A 16,389-nucleotide genomic window follows, 5' to 3' on the forward strand; every position below is an offset into this window, starting at 1 on the left:
AAGAATACATATGGGAGGTTAAGGATCTTGTGGTTCGCGGACACTGAGTTACTTTTCACGCTGCCTATTATAATATAACTTCCTTGTCTCTTCATATTAATAAATTAGTACATTTTCACTTCCTACTTTTTTATCTTGTAACATGGTATAACTCTAAATCCCTATCATTGGCCCGTTTTGTACTACCATTTATAATACAACTCTTCAACTCATATAATATAAGTCATAACTCTCAACCACTTGACCACTAAAAGTCGAAATTTCAACTTACATAGCAGCCCATATTGTTGTAAGGCAATCCATTTTTATGTTTATTCGGAGTGATTTACTAACCCTCTTTCCTATCTTTGTAATGTTTTGTCTTCGGAATTTAAGATGTGTTTAGAAACCCGAAAAATTATGTTTAGAATTTTCAGTGTTTGGATGTGCATGGAAAATCAAGTCAACGAAAATTATTTTTTTTCGTCAAAATTTGGCGAAAATCATTTCCACAGGTTGACAACAATCACTTCCGGTAGAAACCAGAAACTTTTTTTTTTTTAAAATAAATAACATTACTTTTAATATTATTATAAATATTTTTATATTTTAAATAAAATAATTAAAATATTTAATTATACAATTTCTACTCATTTTTAAGAAAATGAACCAAAATATCAGGACAATTTTTCAGGATGCAATAAATTATTTTTTAAAAAATGACTCATTTTTCCGATTTTTGAAACACAAATTAATGAAATGCTTTCTTTCAAAAAAAAAAAATCCCAAATGAATGCTCGACTTTTTCTCTCTCTAAAACAATCCAATCCAACCCAAGTAACCCAGTTCTGCTGTACAGTCCAGTCTCGCTCTATAAAAAGCGGTAAAGCATATATTTTTCAACGCTTTCTCCACCAGATCTCTTGGACTCGGCTCTTGGAGATGCGTGCTCGTTGAGGCCATTTCTATCATCGCCACCGCCACCCATCTGGTTCTGGGTCTATTCTCTTTCTCTCTCTTCTCTACCCTTGCGTTTCATACACACAATTAGCTCTGTGACGCCGCTCGGGTATACAAATATATTAGATGTATTGCGCATACGCATAAGTGTGTGTCAGTGGGTGGTGTATGACTATATAAGGGCATTTATTGTGTTTGATTTTCCTTGTTGTTTTCTCGCTGGAAAGGTTCGATTTTTATGCGATATTGCGATATACTTTTTTTCTTTTTGCAATAATCCCTTCTTTTGTTTTCTGTGTTGCGATAAAACTAATACAGAGCGTTCGAGGGGGATAGAGAAAGAGAGAGAGAGAGTTGGAGTGGGAAGATGGAGAATGGAGTGGAGAAGAGGCAGCGTGTGGAGAGAGCTGCGGTGATGGCGGCGTCGATGTTCAGCGATGAGGAGGTGGGCGCGATAAGCGGGGTGAAGATAGAGGATGATTACGTGGAGGTGACGTGTGGGTGCACCAGCCACCGCTACGGTGATGCTGTTGGGAGACTTAGGGTTTTCTCCAGTGGCGACCTTGAAATCACCTGCGAATGCACTCCCGGTTGCCAAGAAGGTCTCTACTTCTCGTTTCTTTATCGCACGCTCACACGCTCTTTTTGTCATCTTTGCCTCTTCTTCTCAAATGGGCTTGCGCTTGAATGCATGTTTCATGTGTTCCTATGCTCAGATTTTATCTTAGGCCCTGTGTTTATCCACTATGCTTCTTCTTCTTGGCTTGCCTACCACCATTTCAAAATCAGTGTTTTCTATAGGATATGCATTTCCAACTGTATGCTAATTTGCCTGAGAGAACACAAGTCATAGTAGATGCATATACTCAAAAGCTACATGGCCCGCTCTATGCTTGGTTAAGTAAGTTGTTCATTGCATTCTTGTATGAAGTTTAGATTGAGCAATCTGTTGTAGGTTCAAACTTTTGAAAGTTATTGAGCTGAAGAGAAGAACCTGCATTGTGGTTTTCAATATGAGCAACTTTCTTAAAAGGGTTTTGTGGCAAAAGCATCTATCTTTGATGCAGAGTTTTCTTTGATGATCATTATCTGTGCCTTTCCCTATAAGGGTTCTTGGATATGATATCATGGTTGTTTTTTCATTGTTAGATCGTTATGTGTGGTTGTGAAGGAGTGCCTTGGCTTTGCTGTTTATACTGATGTTATTTTGGGACCATGATCACTTGCTGGAAGTCACCATTTCCTTGTGAATGTTTAGTTGAACTGCCATGTGGGTGGGTTGTTAGGTTTTTCTTCGCTTATTTATAGCTTCAAATCTGAACATGATAGAATTAGGTTTTACATCATGGCTGGATTGGTTATAGTGTGCAGCGAAGGAAATAAGTCCCGGTGACTCTGGTACATGATTTAGATTAGCTTATACACTGTAGAGTAACAAGCCAAACAGGCACAAATTTGTTCTTAACAAATAACTTGCCACTCGGGATATTGAATTTCTTCATCAATCATTTGCTTATGCTTCCAAATTCTCAGCGGAGGTGTATTTATATCAAACGCAAAACTAAATCAACTAACTCCTTTTTAATTACCCCTAAGTGCTGATCAAAGAATTTCACCTATCACCCAATTTGGTATTTTGGTAGCAGTCTCTTGAATTGTTAGTTTAGTAAGGTAAAAGTCTATACTAGCTGGTATCGATTACCTTTTGTGTTTTGTTTGCATGCTTATACTATATGGATTTAATCCCATGCTGTGAAAAATGATTGCCCCAGTCTAGACATTGCGATGCTGTATTGTATAAATTTATTGGTCTGTTGAAGGACAAAATGGGAATAATTACCAAAGTAGATACTGGTATCATACTTGCAGTATAATCAGTGTTGATTGGCTGCCTTCATATCTTCTTTACCCTTTTGCTGTTAATTCATGTGTCTATTTATCATTTAGCACATCCTATTTATGATACTTCTTAAAATCTCTCTATTAATATTTTCTGTATTTTTGTGAATAGACAAGATGACACCAGCTGCTTTTGAGAAGCATTCTGGAAGAGAAACTGCTAGGAAATGGAAGAATAATATTTGGGTTATTGCTAACGGTGAGAAGGTTCCTGTGGTAAAGACTGCACTGCTCAAATATTATATTCAATCTTCGAAACATGCAAATGGCTCGAATAGATCTAGCAATGGAAAAGCCTGCCATCGTGATGAATTTATCCGATGTACTGTCTGTAACAAAGAGCGCAGGTTCCGTCTTCGTACAAGGGAGGAATGCCGAAGTCTCCATGATGCTTTGGCAAATGCTAACTGGAAATGCTCTGATATGGCTCGTGACAAGTATGTTTCTGCTTCCAACTGTCTCCCATTATGAATAATAGCCCTGGGTGATCTATTGCCAGTTAGGCTGAGAAGAACCTTGTCTTCTTTCCCTAGTGTTTAAGAAACAGAGCTAGTGCTGCCTATACAGCTTTTTAGCTGGGGTTTTATGCAGTGCATAGCCCCACAGGCCACACTATATTATTTCTTTGGATGAACTGCCCTTTAACTATTACAAATTCTCGGTCCAATTCCTTAATTGGCATTGTTTGGCTAGTCCTATGATAAGAAATAGTAGTTTTTATTAGATATCATGCTGTAGACTCTCTGCATTCTTTTAACTGCAGTCTAGAGGAGGTTTTCATATTAGAACCATTGATTTATGTGAGTTTTTTTGGGCTTTGACTGGAAATTTACAGACTATACTATACCTTATAACACTGCTGGAAATTATGGAATTTCCGACCACCTGAAAGTGTAATCTTAAATCAAGTCGAAAGCCTTGTTCCGACTACTTTTGGTATCCGGAAAAAACTTTGTTGCTATTTCCGACCACTTTTTGCTTTCGACTTGATTTAAGATCACTTTCAGGTGGTCGGGAATTCCATAATTTCCAGCAGTGTAATATCTGTGCAGTGAGTTTTGAGCAAAATCCATTTCTATTCTTGATTTAATGTGCCATAGAAACGCCTAACATGCAGTCGGGTTATGTTGTGTGTTGTAGAGTTACATGTGATGACGATGAGGAGCGAGCAAGCCGGAGGGTGTACAGAGGATGCTCCCGCTCTCCAACGTGCAGAGGGTGCACCACGTGCGTGTGTTTTGGATGTGAGGTTTGCCGATTCCCGGACTGCAGTTGCCAGACTTGTATTGATTTCACTAGGAATGTCAAAGCTTGAGGAGGGAGGGGAGGGGCCAACAGCCCCCCCACCATTTTCCCTAATGCCTTAAAAGTTAGCTTTATAATCAAACCCCAATTTGAACATTCTCTCCACAATTAATTTATTTAAACTCTGCACAGATGTTCTGCAGGGAGGTGTTGCTAATCTTCTCTTATTAAAAAGCTAAGCCAATTTTTATAGCCCTTTAAAGTTTAAATCATATTAGGTTGGTTTACCTTCTTCATTTTGATTTTTGAGTGATGACTTTGCCAGTATACATAACTCCTTTGTTTCTTTGCAGAAGATTGATATTTCATTCTTTGAATTATTTAAATGCCCATCTTTGGGTTCATATCAACACATGCATGGGGATATTTTTGTTAGTAATCTCACAAATTTATGGGAATTCTTGTTAGTGGTTTTACGTTCTTTTATAAATTTATGAAAATTTTAAAATTTTATAAAATGTTTTTCAGTATAGCTGTCATATGAATTCATGCATAGAAAAAGAATGAGATCATGAAAAAAAGTTTATTCAAATGGCTTATAGCTTAACAATTTTTTTTTTTTACCATAAATGTCACCACATGCGTCTTGTGTGTGGGCCATGTTGGACTATGGCAACGTTGTCATATGAATTTATGCCTGAAAAGAAAGAGAATGAAATTATGTAAAAAGAAATAAGTTTATTCAAATGACGGTTCATCTTAACAACTTTTACACGAGTGTCACTATGAATTCACACTTATCATATCGCATATGTAGATTATGTTGAACTAATTGAAGCATATGTTTTATTTTGCCTAAGCTGATAGTTGGATTACACATTTATGTTTATATATATTATATGTTCAACAGGACTGGCATGTTGTAAAAAAAATAAATAAATAATGACAAAAAGTTGATTCAAATGGCTTAAACCTGAATTCAAGGCTAGACCTCGACACCTCGTTAGTGACGACAGATCACAAGCATCCTTTCGTTGCACTCCTAATTAATGTCTGTAATGGCCAATTTGCAAGAAGATTTGACCATTCAAATTTACATTGGAAAACAGCCAAAAAAAATTTTAAAAAAAATCTGCAGAATAAAGTAAATGTTTTGGAGTTGTATTAATTAATCTGAAGATGAAAAGAAGTGAAAGTAAAAAGTGAGAAGAGAACGAGCTGCCTGCGATTGCCATTTGCCAATGGTCTTGCATGCATCTTGCTAATGTTCACACTACGTGGCAACCACTCATCAAGAATGAAGCCAAAAGCCAGGGGGTGGGGTGGTGGGTGGCAGTTCGAAAGCGTATTTCTGATGACACCCAACACGCAAGCTGTGCTGCTGCTGCTGCTGTGTTTCTGCGTGTATATATATAGAGAGAGAGAGGGAGAAGGATAGGGAAGGAGAGAGAGAGAGAGAGATGGCGGTGAAGGGCGGACACGGAAATGGCAGCAGGGGAAGATCGTATGGGCTGCTGTTGATGCTGGCTTTTGGAGCTGCCATTTTTGGTGTTATGATTCTTCACAAGCTCAGAGAGAGGCGCATCTACAACCTCCTCGTTCAAGAGAAAGATCATCAGCTCCAATCCCTTCAGCTTCTTTTACAGGTCTATTACCATAACCAACTTGTTATACCGTTACTGTATACGCATGCATAATAATCTCAAAATTTTGAGAAGATAATATATATATGCATATATATGTCTCTCGAATTTTAACGATTGTGAAGTGGAACAAGTTTTTGATGTGTTGCAGAAGGAAAAAGATAATGCGAAAGATGCGAAGCGGCAAGTGGAAGAGACGAAAGCAAAAATGCAGAAGCTTCGAACTAAGAAGATGGATCTGGAAACCGCCATCTTAGAAATGGAGTCCACCATTTCTTCTCTCAGAGAAGAACAGAGAACGATAGCGGCGACGCTGGAGGAGAAACAGAACGAGATCAAGGTGCTGATGGATCGTAACCGCGGCGGGGAGAATCGAGAGAGAGCTAGGTTTTCGGCGCTGACGGAAGCATTGCGGCAGAAGGAAGCTGAAATTGAGGAACTGAAGCAGCAGCGAGTTGAATCGCCGGTTAAGGTGTGGTCAGTCAGCGCCGACGATCCATCAAATCTGCCGATCAATTTCACCGCCAAATCCGCCGCCGGAAAGTCGAGCGATGCAGACGCCGGCTCTAATGAAAACATCAACAGCGGCGGGGAAACTGGAACACAAACTGAAGTTTCCAGTAAACAGTATCATAAAAAGGAGGATTCACAAGAAGTTTCTAGTAACACAAGTAACGGGAATACCATTAACAGGAGTGAAGTGAGAACCATTATAGGCGATCAGGCAAGAAGCATTGTTAATTCTGAAAGCAATGGAGTTATGAAGCTTGGAAACGCGTATAGCTCTGAAATCCTAGGGAGAAGAACACGGGGAAAGAGGAGGCGGATAAGCATCACGAACAGAGGTGGTTCAGAGATCAGTCTCATGAAATCTGAAACTGAAGGAGTTGATAGCATGAGAAGTAGGAAATCATTTACAGAATCAATGGAAAGTGAAAGGGATAAGAGAGCAGAAGATGACAAGGAAAGGAGAAATGAATATACTCTTGAAGATCCAAAAGCAGAACTACCCAACAGAATAGATGCTGAAACTGTGAAATCCAACCTGGACAGAAACGACCTGGATGCCATAACAGTAGCAAATGAAAAGTCTGCAGATAGAGGAGACAAGCGCGACAGAATTGATAATGGCGAGACTGAACGGCAAGTGGATGAAGGTCAGGAAATTAAGGTCACAAGCACAGAGTATGAGAAATCTCCAAGGAATCTGCAAAACATGCCTGCAAATTCAACAGTTTTTGAAGACAGCAGATTATTGAACAAAACTGAGAATCAGAAATCAGAAGAAAATGGGCAACCTGAGGTAACCAACACAATAACGGACAACAAGGACACAGAGGATCATGAAGCTTCAAGGATTACTGAAAGGGACCTCAAAGAAGATGATCCTGAGGTCGAGGATGATCAAGAAACAGAAACAGAAACAGAAACAGAAATAGAAACAGAAGCAGTAACTTCAAGAAATCCAACCTCTGATGCAGAAGAAGATGATGAGACTGAATTTTAGTCTGCTTTCCCAAACACTTCATGTTTTGCCTCATGTTATTGTAAGACAATTTCACATTTGTTACTATTACTACTATGAGAGTATGAGATGCTATTTATAGTTCATTTCCACCAATCTCTTCTTCCTTGCAATTCTAGACAATTTGTATTTGCCTCTACAACTCAGCTGATATCTAATATTTGCCACAGACCATAGAGCTCAACAATATTCATAGAGAGGATCATGCAGTTCTTTATCAAAGATCATTTAGTTGTAAATAAAATATCATTGAGCCTTTTATTAGTAAGAGGTACATTTTGGTTTTAGCAGGCATTGCAGATTGAAATCGAAAAGAATGCCAACTAAACCAATGCAGATGCTATCCATAAAAAACTTGTGCAATAATCTTCGACATTTAGGGTCCATTAGCTGTCAATTAGCATTGCACATATAAATGGGGAAAGATAAAAACAATAAATGGCGTCTGAAACAACTGCATTATTACAGGGAAGTTTCCCAATCTGTGGCTCGCAAAATCCCAAACTCACTAATGCATCCCAAGATTCTGGCTTTAATGAGATGCCTGCACCAAATTCTGTCAAATGAAAAAGACAATTCAAACTCAAAATAGTGAAAGAGAGACAACAGAGTCAGCAGGAATAAGCTCCAAGTGCTGAAGTATCCGATTTAAAACTTAAATGTGTAAAATAATTTTAATATCATGTTAAACTTAAACAAGTGAATTTTTTTAGTCTTCCAGATCCTCTTTGCTAATGCATTATGAACTAAAATCCCTAACTCACAATCATAGAGGAGAGGAATTAAGGCCATAAACAAGGAAGGCCAACTCATGTTGTCCAAACCCTGCCATGTCTAGATGACCTCCTTGTATTATTTTGTGCTGAACTCAATGTCATCGAAGTTTGCCTAACAGGTTTGTGAGAGTACTTAAGCATCAATATTATTACTCATATACCCTCTAGAAATTTCACATTTCCCCATATATGAAGTTCAGAACCTTAGTCTACAAGACACCAGCTAAGGCAGATGTATAAAATACTCCGTAATAAAAATATATATACATGTTAAAGCAAACCAAATGACAAGAAACTGAGATCATAGTTTTTGAAGGAAGAAATGTACCTCTTCCTTATTTTTCTTCCCTCCTGTGAAGAGCTTGTATCCACCATAGAAAACCAAACCCCATCCGGACAAAGAGATAAGTACAAACTGCATAGCAATAGTCCGGTCAAACATGCAAATTTTACATTTTCTCAAGAGTCAAGATGTGCTAAAAGCTCTAACACAAAAGATGAAACTGAATATTCAAGGAATAAGATACAAATTTATTCTTGGCAATATTCTTTTGGTGGATTCCCTGAATTTTCTCATTATATTATTGGGGTGGGAGATATCGGTGATTGTATCATTACCACAAATTCAAAACCAATAAATTAGTCCAGTTAACAGAACAAAAACTAGCCACACCCTTTCAAAAATTTTACAAAACAAGTAAATGAGATTTTCAGTTCTTAGCTCAATAGCCAAAAAGCTAAATGCTAATGCTTGGATAATGCCATTATAGTATCAGCAAATAATTTTATGCACTTTCTGTTCCAGAGAGGAAAACTAATTAGAATAATTAACCAAAATTTTATTCCCATCTAGAATTGCGTCATTGCTCCTCTAAAAATTGCTGCACTATAATATTTTTCATCTGATTATTTCTGTCACACGTAACAAATTAAAATTGCAACGACTAACGCAATGTCTAAGCAGGGACAAAGGAACACTCACATGTTCTTCCTTCCATTTAGACGGACTCGTCGGATCTTGCCAAAAATTCACCTTAGGAGGTCCATGGTGATCTGGAATCACCCAAAAGAGTTACTTATATCGAAGCGTATACTCACGATTTCGTGATCCGTACAGCATCCAAATACGCAAGAAATTACGAACGCATAACCGAGAATTAGATCAAAATGAAATTGAGATTGAGAGAGACGAGTACCGGCAGCGCCGGCGAGGCCGCGGCGGGGGACAAACGATGCAGCTTGAGCTGCTGAACCAGACGTCGGAATTCGATTGAAGGCAGCGGCTCGACGAGCCGTCATCATTGCCAACGAAGTAGCCATGGCGTCGCGATTGCTCTCTCAGAGACTCGGCGATGGGAACTGTACGGAAAGACCGCGTAGATGGAAAATGGGAAATAACCTCTAGATATTGACCACGTAGAAAAATGGGGCTCCTACGCAGTTTAAACGACGTCGTTCACACCCCACTTTAACGGAGAAATTTATTACTCATTTATACTAAACTCCCCACAAATTTAACAATATCCATAAACGCCCTCAATTTCTAACTTCTAAAGCTAACCTTAACCCAGCAAGTTTATTACGGAGTACTTATTAGGTAAGGTGGCAACAAAAAAATTACTCCGTATTATTTTTATTTTTTTTATTGTCACAGAAGGTTGAAAGCTTGCTAATTTTGCAAATTTTCAATCCATTATTTTTACTGCCATTTGGCAGCAAAAGCTAACTTTTTAAATATTTTATTGGTATTATATGTATTTTTTGAGTACTAGTATTATATGTATTAATTTATTGGAAAATATATAAATTTATAATTGTTATGTGAAGGTGGGACAGTTTTTGAAAATGAAAGAATATTACACGGATGTAGAGAAAAAAGTGAAGTAATTTTAAATTTGATGATGTGGATGTGGACCTACTTTTAAAAGTGCGATACATTTGCAGGGATAATGATAGTCTAAGCCCTAAGGTATCTATCAACATTAGTACCGTCGTACCAATATAACTTCAAAGTAAATGGGTTAGGGTTTGACTGTGTATTGACTAATGCGTAAATATTGTCTTCACTATGCTCACTACAAATCAAAACTCTTTTTCAAAATTTTTTCTTTTTATACTCGTATAAGATACACAGTGTCAATTAACACTTAGGCTTTCTTTAAATAAATATCATATCACACCAATACTATGTGGTCTAATGGTACCTGGGTTGGATTTTTATTTGAAAGGTTGTGAGTTTGAGCCTTAGTAATAGAGCTGTGACAATCTTAATTGGATTATTGTTATTTGCTATACAAATTAATAGGGGGCAATACATTTTTTCCAAGTGAAAATATAAGCAAATTAATAAGCACTTTATGACCTATTAATTAGTTAGGGCATGTTCAGGACATCTCTGACTAAAAAACACTTTATACTATCTAATTTAATTTTGACAGGAAAACAATAATTCCATAAAATAAATTAAATCATAAACGATATGCTCTTGTGATTGCTTCTCTGGGGATGGCGGCGTTGGCAACAACGGCGACTCGCACGGTGGAAGATCAGGATCTATTGGAGAGAAGTACAAAGAAATCTAAGACCAACTCGGATCTCCATGAAGGAATGGAGAAGGAGACTATTTTATCCAATTGTATTTCATCGTATTCAAATTAATTTAGAAAAATTTAAATTTGATCTATTTAAATGAAAAAGTATAATGAATATAATATCAATAGAGAATTAGAGACGATATGTAATTTATAAAGACGTATCTATTCAAACAATTTTATCCAATTGATTATGTTTCATATTTTATAATGAATAATTTATACTATTTTAAAGTATTTATGACTTTGTCTTATTTCGATCACATTTAATCACTTACTTCCCAAAATAATTGTATACAAACCTTACAATGTATATTTTTGTACTAAAAGCAATACAGTGTGAATACAGACTTTTACCTTTTATCTATTTTGCAATATTACAACCCATATGCAATAAGATATTTTTTTTTCTATATATATACCTATGTGTAATTGTTATTGTGGAGTGACACATTTATTTATGCATATAATGCTACAATTCCGTCTACTCTCATCAAATTATAGAATGTATAAAATAACTCTAGACAAAATAGACAATTCCGACCTTAGCTCAGTTGGTAGAGCGGAGGACTGTAGTTGAATTCGAACGGAAATCCTTAGGTCGCTGGTTCGAATCCGGCAGGTCGGATTTCTTTTTGCTCTGCCAAGAAAGCTCAAACATGCTAAAATAAAACAAAACTACGCCGTTGCCGGGGATCGAACCCGGGTCACCCGAGTGACAGGCGGGAATACTTACCACTATACTACAACGACTCCTGGCAACATGCGAACCAATTTATTTAAAGCTCTGAAATTCTACGATTACATTTTCGGCCCGGGTTATCATCTTTATCATAACCAACTAAACTATTTGACCTGGGATTTGCAAGACTATTGGCATAAACAGCAATGTAATAATTATATTTTTTTTTTACAAAGGAAGGGGGACACCCACATATACTATCTACACCTTCACCAAGGCTTGAACCTAAGACATCACACATAAAGGGCTAATCGGATACCAGTGGACTACAAGCCACTTAGTATGTAATAATTATATTTGAAAGACCAATGTGCCAACTGACGGTCACTACTAATCAAATTTAGGCTATGCTAATTAGTAATTATTGGTAATACAAAAAATTTATAATGTTTTAAGTTTTTTCTTAACACCGTTAAATTTAACAGTTAAGTTATTATTAATTGCAATTAAAATTATATTAATGTAATTGATTGCATTGATAACTTATACATTGAATTTTTTTATTTTTTTGTACATTTACAAATACCTTTTAATTTTATAATTTTCTTCTTAATTTTGTCTTATATCATTTCAAAATATCCAACGGGCAACCGAAAGACCATCATCGCTACGAGGGCATTGCCCGAATAACATTTTTTAAGAGAACCTCCCGTCGTGCTCGTGAGAGAAATTTTGCATGACACCTTGGTGGGATTGGAAAAGGCCTGCATGCCCTCTTAAACACCAATAAACAATATTATATTAGAAGCAGTAGTAGTTGATGTTTAGGCATCGCGATTGTTGGGGTGTGTGGCGAATTCGCATTCCACGTACGTAACACTACTGCACATATATACATGCAGTATGTAGAGAGAGTGATATATCATCTAAAGGAAGTTGATGGGAGGTCTGAGCGGCTATGGCGATATGATATGAATATATGATGTTACATATATATAGTTAATTTGGAGTCCCAATTCCGCAAACCCTTAATTGGGTCATTATATAATACCTAGCTTAGCTAATAGCTAGCCATTCAAATTCACATCAACCATAAATATGGCTCAATCATCATCTCCACTACCCACCTACGCCGCCGTGCTTGAGCAATGCTCAGTAGCGCCGCCACCGGGAAAAGTCGCCGCCTTTTCTCTTCCTCTGACATTTCTAGATCTACAATGGCTGCATTCCTCCCCTGCCCATCGCCTTATGTTCTACCAACACGCCGTCTCAAGAACACACTTCAAAGATACTATCATTCCCCATCTCAAAACTTCCTTCTCCATCGCCCTCCAATATTTCCCTCTCATAGCAGCCAAGTTGGCCGTTCCTTCCGACTATTCCACCCCGCCGGAATTTGTATACAGTGACGGTGACGGCGTTTCTCTTGTATTCGCCGTGTCGGACGATAATAGCGGCCGTTTTGATTGTTTATCGTCCAACCATGCAAGAAACTGTAACGAATTTTATCCCCTTATTCCCACGTTACCGTCAGTTCGACGTGGTATGTTTGCCGCCAAAGTGACGCTATTCCCTGACGCCGGAATTTGCGTCGGAATCGCCAGCTACCATGTAGCCGGAGACGATTGTAGTATATTTGGGTTCATGAAGGCGTGGACTGCGCTTTCTATACTCGCACACAAATCGTCACCCCTTTCACTTTCCGATGAATATCTGCCGTTTCTGGATAGAACCGCCATTATTGAAGACCCTAAAGGACTCAAAACTCTGGCGTGGAACCAAATGAAGCATGTCAAGATTAACGAAGAAGACGCTGACGACGACGGTGTTCCCTATGCTGACGTCACCGGCAAGGCACGTGCCACGTTTATCGTTACACGAAACGACATTCAAAAACTGAAAAATCACGTGATCTCAACAAAAGTAGTACGACGACAACCGCCGTCCTCGTTCGTGGTGACGTGTGCGTACATGTGGGTCTGCTTGCTGAGGTCACAATGCATCAAAGATGACGACGACGATGACGACACCGTGTACTTCGTTTGTGCAGCGGATTGTCGGGCGCGTTTAGACACGCCATTGCCGGCGAAGTATTTTGGAAACTGCATCGTGCCGTGCATAGCACGCGCGAAGGCCAGGCGGCTTGCGGCGGAGGAATGCGGCCTTGCGGCGGCGGCGGAGGCGATCGGGGACGCCATTGAGTGGCAGTTGCAGGGCGAGGAGGGGGTGCTTAGAGGAGCCGAAAACTGGATGAGTTTCTTCGGTACAGTGAATCATGAAAAAATCCTGAGTGTTTCTGGTTCTCCCAGATTTGACTATTATGAAATGGATTTTGGGTGGGGAAAGCCCAAGAAGACAGAGATTACTTCCATAGATACAGGAGGATTCCATGTCGGGTGCGCTAAGGAATCCTCGGATATTGAGATTGGTGTGTCTGTACCTGCGACCAAAATGCATCTTCTCAAGACTCTTTTCGATGAGGGCCTTCAAGCTTGAATGTTTATAAACTGATTTAAAATCCCAGTCTTTATATTCCTGAAGTTGTTTGCTATGCACTACAATAATATATACATTATCCTATACTGTATTTTGTAACGTTTGACAAGTTATAGAAATTTGCTATTTGGATCATCTCACATCATTATTCTACCTTCTACTTGCATTACTAACTAGAGCTATCTAACATTTCCCACCAAAGACTTTTATTTATAATGTACATGCTAATTTGTTAGATTTAATTTATAATTTGTTATGTATTACTCAATATATTTATAATGTGTGTTAATTTCTGAGATTTGTAATATGTTATGTGTTACTACATATATTTAGGGGTATAAGTGTGTAACACAAATATTGTCGGTTAAATTTTTTTTGTATGTAGTATCTGGCTTTCTGTCAATGCCCCTTCACTGAAGCTCAAACCTACTACCTTGAATATGGGAGTCCAACATTGGTGTCATTAGATCACAAGGTCTTGACACAATTAAATTATTATTAATTGCAATTAAAACTATATTAATGTAATTAGTTGCATTGATAACGTAACTTATACATTGAACTTTATTTTATGTACATTTACAAATGGGTGTTGCTATTTGCACCCCCTTTGACTAAAATGGGTATAAAGTACATTGAAAATCTAAAAAGGTGAAAAATTATAATAAATACATAGGTGGTGCAAATAGCCTAATGGGTGGTCAAAATGCTATTTGCACCCCCTTATTCAAAGTTCAAACCACATTTATTAGATTTAAATAATAATTAATTAATTCAAAATTTAATTCATTAAAAAAAAAAAAAACTCCCCCGGTCACCTTCTCCGGTGAGAAGGCAGGGACTGCCTTCTCACCGGAGAAGGTGACGCTAAGTTTTTTTTTTTTTTAATTAATAATTTAATTGTAAAAAAATATATAAAATAAATATTATTCTTTTGACAAAATTAGGGTATAAAGTACCTTGAAAATGTAAAAAGTTAAAATTTTTTAATAATTATATAGGTGGTGTAAATAGCCAAAGTGATCTTCAAATTGCTATTTGCACCATGGTCAAACCTCATTAAAACATTAATTAACTAAAATATTAAAAAAGAAAGAAAATTGAAAAAATAAAAATAAAAACGAACCTGTCTTCTCCGCTGAGAAGGCACCCATCCAGTGGGTTGCCTTCTCACCGGAGAAGGCAACCTGGGTCGCCTTCTCCGGTGAGGAGGCAGCCCATCTAGTGGGTTGCCTTCTCACCGAATAAGTTTTTTTTTTTTTTTTTTTAGTAATATGATTATTAAATAAAAATAAATATTAAAATTAATGATTGACTATATTTAATGAGGTGGTGCAAATAGCACTTTTGTATTTGCACCACCTATAAAGCTACTACACCTATTAAATAGGTGGGTGTAAATAGCAAATAGGGTGGTGCAAATAGAATTTCCCTTACAATTACCTTTTAATTTTATAATTTTCTTCTTAATTTTGTGTATATCATTTCAATTTTGAGGACTTATTATTATTATTATTATTATTATTATTATTATTATTATTATTATTATGAGTATTGTTGAAATTCATTTTAAACTGCATAATTTTTTTATAGTGTTAGTTTATATAAAGCTCTTAGCTCAAATATTGTGATGGTTAAAAACAATTTAATATTTTTCTTTTATTTCTTTGAGTTTTAATAAAGTTAAGTAATTTATTATTCAATTACATATAATTATATATTTGATAGTGTAAATATTTTTAATGTTGACTACTATTGATGATGATCTCAATTCCTTAATATACTATTCAACTACGTATAGTTAGAATAAGACGTGATAAATAGATACAAAATATAAAATTATAAACAAATTAACAATAATTTAATTACCAATTATTTTTAACTTTGATCATTCTTCCAAAGTTTCACCTCTGTGACCAGTTGAGCTGTCCATGCGAGTAAATTTGTACCATCATCTTTTAGCAATTGATCATTTTAGATGATGGGTTAAATTACTTCACACTTATCACGAGAAACCTAATTCATATTTGATCATGATTATATATATATATATATATATATATATATATATATATATATATAGTTAATTGAATAGTCTGTTATTAAATTTTACACTAACAGAATACAATGACATTTAGAAAAAATAATACTCCGTAATTTAATAAAGGGTAAGTGGAAAAAATTTTAAAAAAATATTAAAATTAAAATAATCTGAATTATTTATTTCAATAAACAATTGAACTAATATTTTTTAGTTTCAGTTATAAGTTTAACTTTATTAGCTTTTATTAGAATTATTATTATTATTACACACACACATATATAATGCCACAATCCGTCATAATATATAATATCTCTCTAGGACAAAGAAACAATACCGACTTTAGCTCAGTTGGTAGAGCGGAGGACTGTAGTTGTATTCTTACGGAAATCCTTAGGTCGCTGGTTCGAATCCGGCAGGTCGGATTTGTTTTTACACTTCCAGGTAAGCGCAAACTTGCTGAAATAAAAAAAAATACTTCGCCGTTGCCGGGGATCGAACCCGGGTCACCCGTGTGACAGGCGGGAATACTCACCACTATACTACAACGAC

General features: G+C 36.7%; 4 protein-coding genes and 4 non-coding genes across 11 annotated transcripts; 5 read left to right on the plus strand and 3 right to left on the minus strand.

Annotated features, from left to right (window-relative positions):
* The first annotated feature begins 855 nt into the window (after nucleotides 1–855).
* On the plus strand, nucleotides 856–4,382 carry LOC109155909 (protein ULTRAPETALA 1). Of its 3 annotated transcripts, none has more exons than XM_019303607.1 (4): nucleotides 856–971; nucleotides 1,258–1,541; nucleotides 2,951–3,275; nucleotides 3,979–4,382. In XM_019303607.1, the coding sequence occupies exons 2-4, from the start codon at nucleotides 1,307–1,309 to the stop codon at nucleotides 4,151–4,153; spliced, it is 735 nt and encodes a 244-aa protein (XP_019159152.1). In that variant the 5' UTR covers nucleotides 856–971; nucleotides 1,258–1,306; the 3' UTR covers nucleotides 4,154–4,382. The 3 variants fall into 3 exon arrangements, with proteins under 3 accessions (XP_019159152.1, XP_019159153.1, XP_019159151.1); XM_019303608.1 differs by having other exon boundaries at nucleotides 863–977; XM_019303606.1 differs by having other exon boundaries at nucleotides 863–1,541.
* Nucleotides 4,383–5,474: 1,092 nt separating this feature from the next.
* On the plus strand, nucleotides 5,475–7,462 carry LOC109155901 (eukaryotic translation initiation factor 5B-like). The gene is made up of 2 exons (XM_019303590.1): nucleotides 5,475–5,729; nucleotides 5,878–7,462. Exons 1-2 carry the CDS (start codon nucleotides 5,544–5,546, stop codon nucleotides 7,231–7,233), a joined length of 1,542 nt encoding a protein of 513 aa, XP_019159135.1. The 5' UTR covers nucleotides 5,475–5,543; the 3' UTR covers nucleotides 7,234–7,462.
* A 16-nt stretch (nucleotides 7,463–7,478) lies between these two features.
* Nucleotides 7,479–9,479, minus strand: LOC109155910. Of its 2 annotated transcripts, none has more exons than XM_019303610.1 (4): nucleotides 9,224–9,479; nucleotides 9,010–9,080; nucleotides 8,356–8,442; nucleotides 7,479–7,795 (listed from the first exon to the last, which is right to left on the minus strand). In XM_019303610.1, exons 1-4 carry the CDS (start codon nucleotides 9,345–9,347, stop codon nucleotides 7,784–7,786), a joined length of 294 nt encoding a protein of 97 aa, XP_019159155.1. In that variant the 5' UTR covers nucleotides 9,348–9,479; the 3' UTR covers nucleotides 7,479–7,783. The 2 variants fall into 2 exon arrangements, with proteins under 2 accessions (XP_019159155.1, XP_019159154.1); XM_019303609.1 differs by having other exon boundaries at nucleotides 7,479–7,807; nucleotides 9,224–9,478.
* A 1,678-nt stretch (nucleotides 9,480–11,157) lies between these two features.
* On the plus strand, nucleotides 11,158–11,246 carry TRNAY-GUA. The gene is given in 2 exon segments: nucleotides 11,158–11,194; nucleotides 11,211–11,246. It is a non-coding gene; the product is annotated as a tRNA-Tyr (tRNA).
* A 53-nt stretch (nucleotides 11,247–11,299) lies between these two features.
* On the minus strand, nucleotides 11,300–11,371 carry TRNAD-GUC. The gene has a single exon. It is a non-coding gene; the product is annotated as a tRNA-Asp (tRNA).
* A 1,006-nt stretch (nucleotides 11,372–12,377) lies between these two features.
* Nucleotides 12,378–13,905, plus strand: LOC109155902 (malonyl-coenzyme:anthocyanin 5-O-glucoside-6'''-O-malonyltransferase-like). Its single transcript, XM_019303592.1, has one exon. The coding sequence runs from the start codon at nucleotides 12,399–12,401 to the stop codon at nucleotides 13,794–13,796; it is 1,398 nt and encodes a 465-aa protein (XP_019159137.1). The 5' UTR covers nucleotides 12,378–12,398; the 3' UTR covers nucleotides 13,797–13,905.
* A 2,268-nt stretch (nucleotides 13,906–16,173) lies between these two features.
* Nucleotides 16,174–16,262, plus strand: TRNAY-GUA. Its single transcript is given in 2 exon segments — nucleotides 16,174–16,210; nucleotides 16,227–16,262. It is a non-coding gene; the product is annotated as a tRNA-Tyr (tRNA).
* A 55-nt stretch (nucleotides 16,263–16,317) lies between these two features.
* TRNAD-GUC lies at nucleotides 16,318–16,389 on the minus strand. The gene has a single exon. It is a non-coding gene; the product is annotated as a tRNA-Asp (tRNA).

Source organism: Ipomoea nil, unplaced genomic scaffold, assembly GCF_001879475.1.
Source record: "Ipomoea nil cultivar Tokyo-kokei standard unplaced genomic scaffold, Asagao_1.1 scaffold2704, whole genome shotgun sequence".
Lineage (NCBI taxonomy): Eukaryota > Viridiplantae > Streptophyta > Magnoliopsida > Solanales > Convolvulaceae > Ipomoea > Ipomoea nil.

Bases quoted from the DNA above. Each gene is read 5' to 3' on its own strand.
- LOC109155910 (XM_019303609.1), bottom strand. From the start codon at position 9,347: ATGGCTACTTCGTTGGCAATGATGACGGCTCGTCGAGCCGCTGCCTTC. The intron at 8,443-9,009 runs GTGAGTGTTCCT...ATTGCTATGCAG, and splicing joins CTAAATGGAAGGAAGAACAT to TTTGTACTTATCTCTTTGTC. The intron at 7,808-8,355 runs GTACATTTCTTC...TTCATTTGACAG, and splicing joins GGAAGAAAAATAAGGAAGAG to AATTTGGTGCAGGCATCTCA.
- LOC109155909 (XM_019303607.1), top strand. From the start codon at position 1,307: ATGGAGAATGGAGTGGAGAAGAGGCAGCGTGTGGAGAGAGCTGCGGTG. The intron at 1,542-2,950 runs GTCTCTACTTCT...TTTTGTGAATAG, and splicing joins CACTCCCGGTTGCCAAGAAG to ACAAGATGACACCAGCTGCT. The intron at 3,276-3,978 runs GTATGTTTCTGC...TGTGTGTTGTAG, and splicing joins TCTGATATGGCTCGTGACAA to AGTTACATGTGATGACGATG.
- LOC109155901 (XM_019303590.1), top strand. From the start codon at position 5,544: ATGGCGGTGAAGGGCGGACACGGAAATGGCAGCAGGGGAAGATCGTAT. The intron at 5,730-5,877 runs GTCTATTACCAT...GATGTGTTGCAG, and splicing joins CCCTTCAGCTTCTTTTACAG to AAGGAAAAAGATAATGCGAA.
- LOC109155902 (XM_019303592.1), top strand. From the start codon at position 12,399: ATGGCTCAATCATCATCTCCACTACCCACCTACGCCGCCGTGCTTGAG.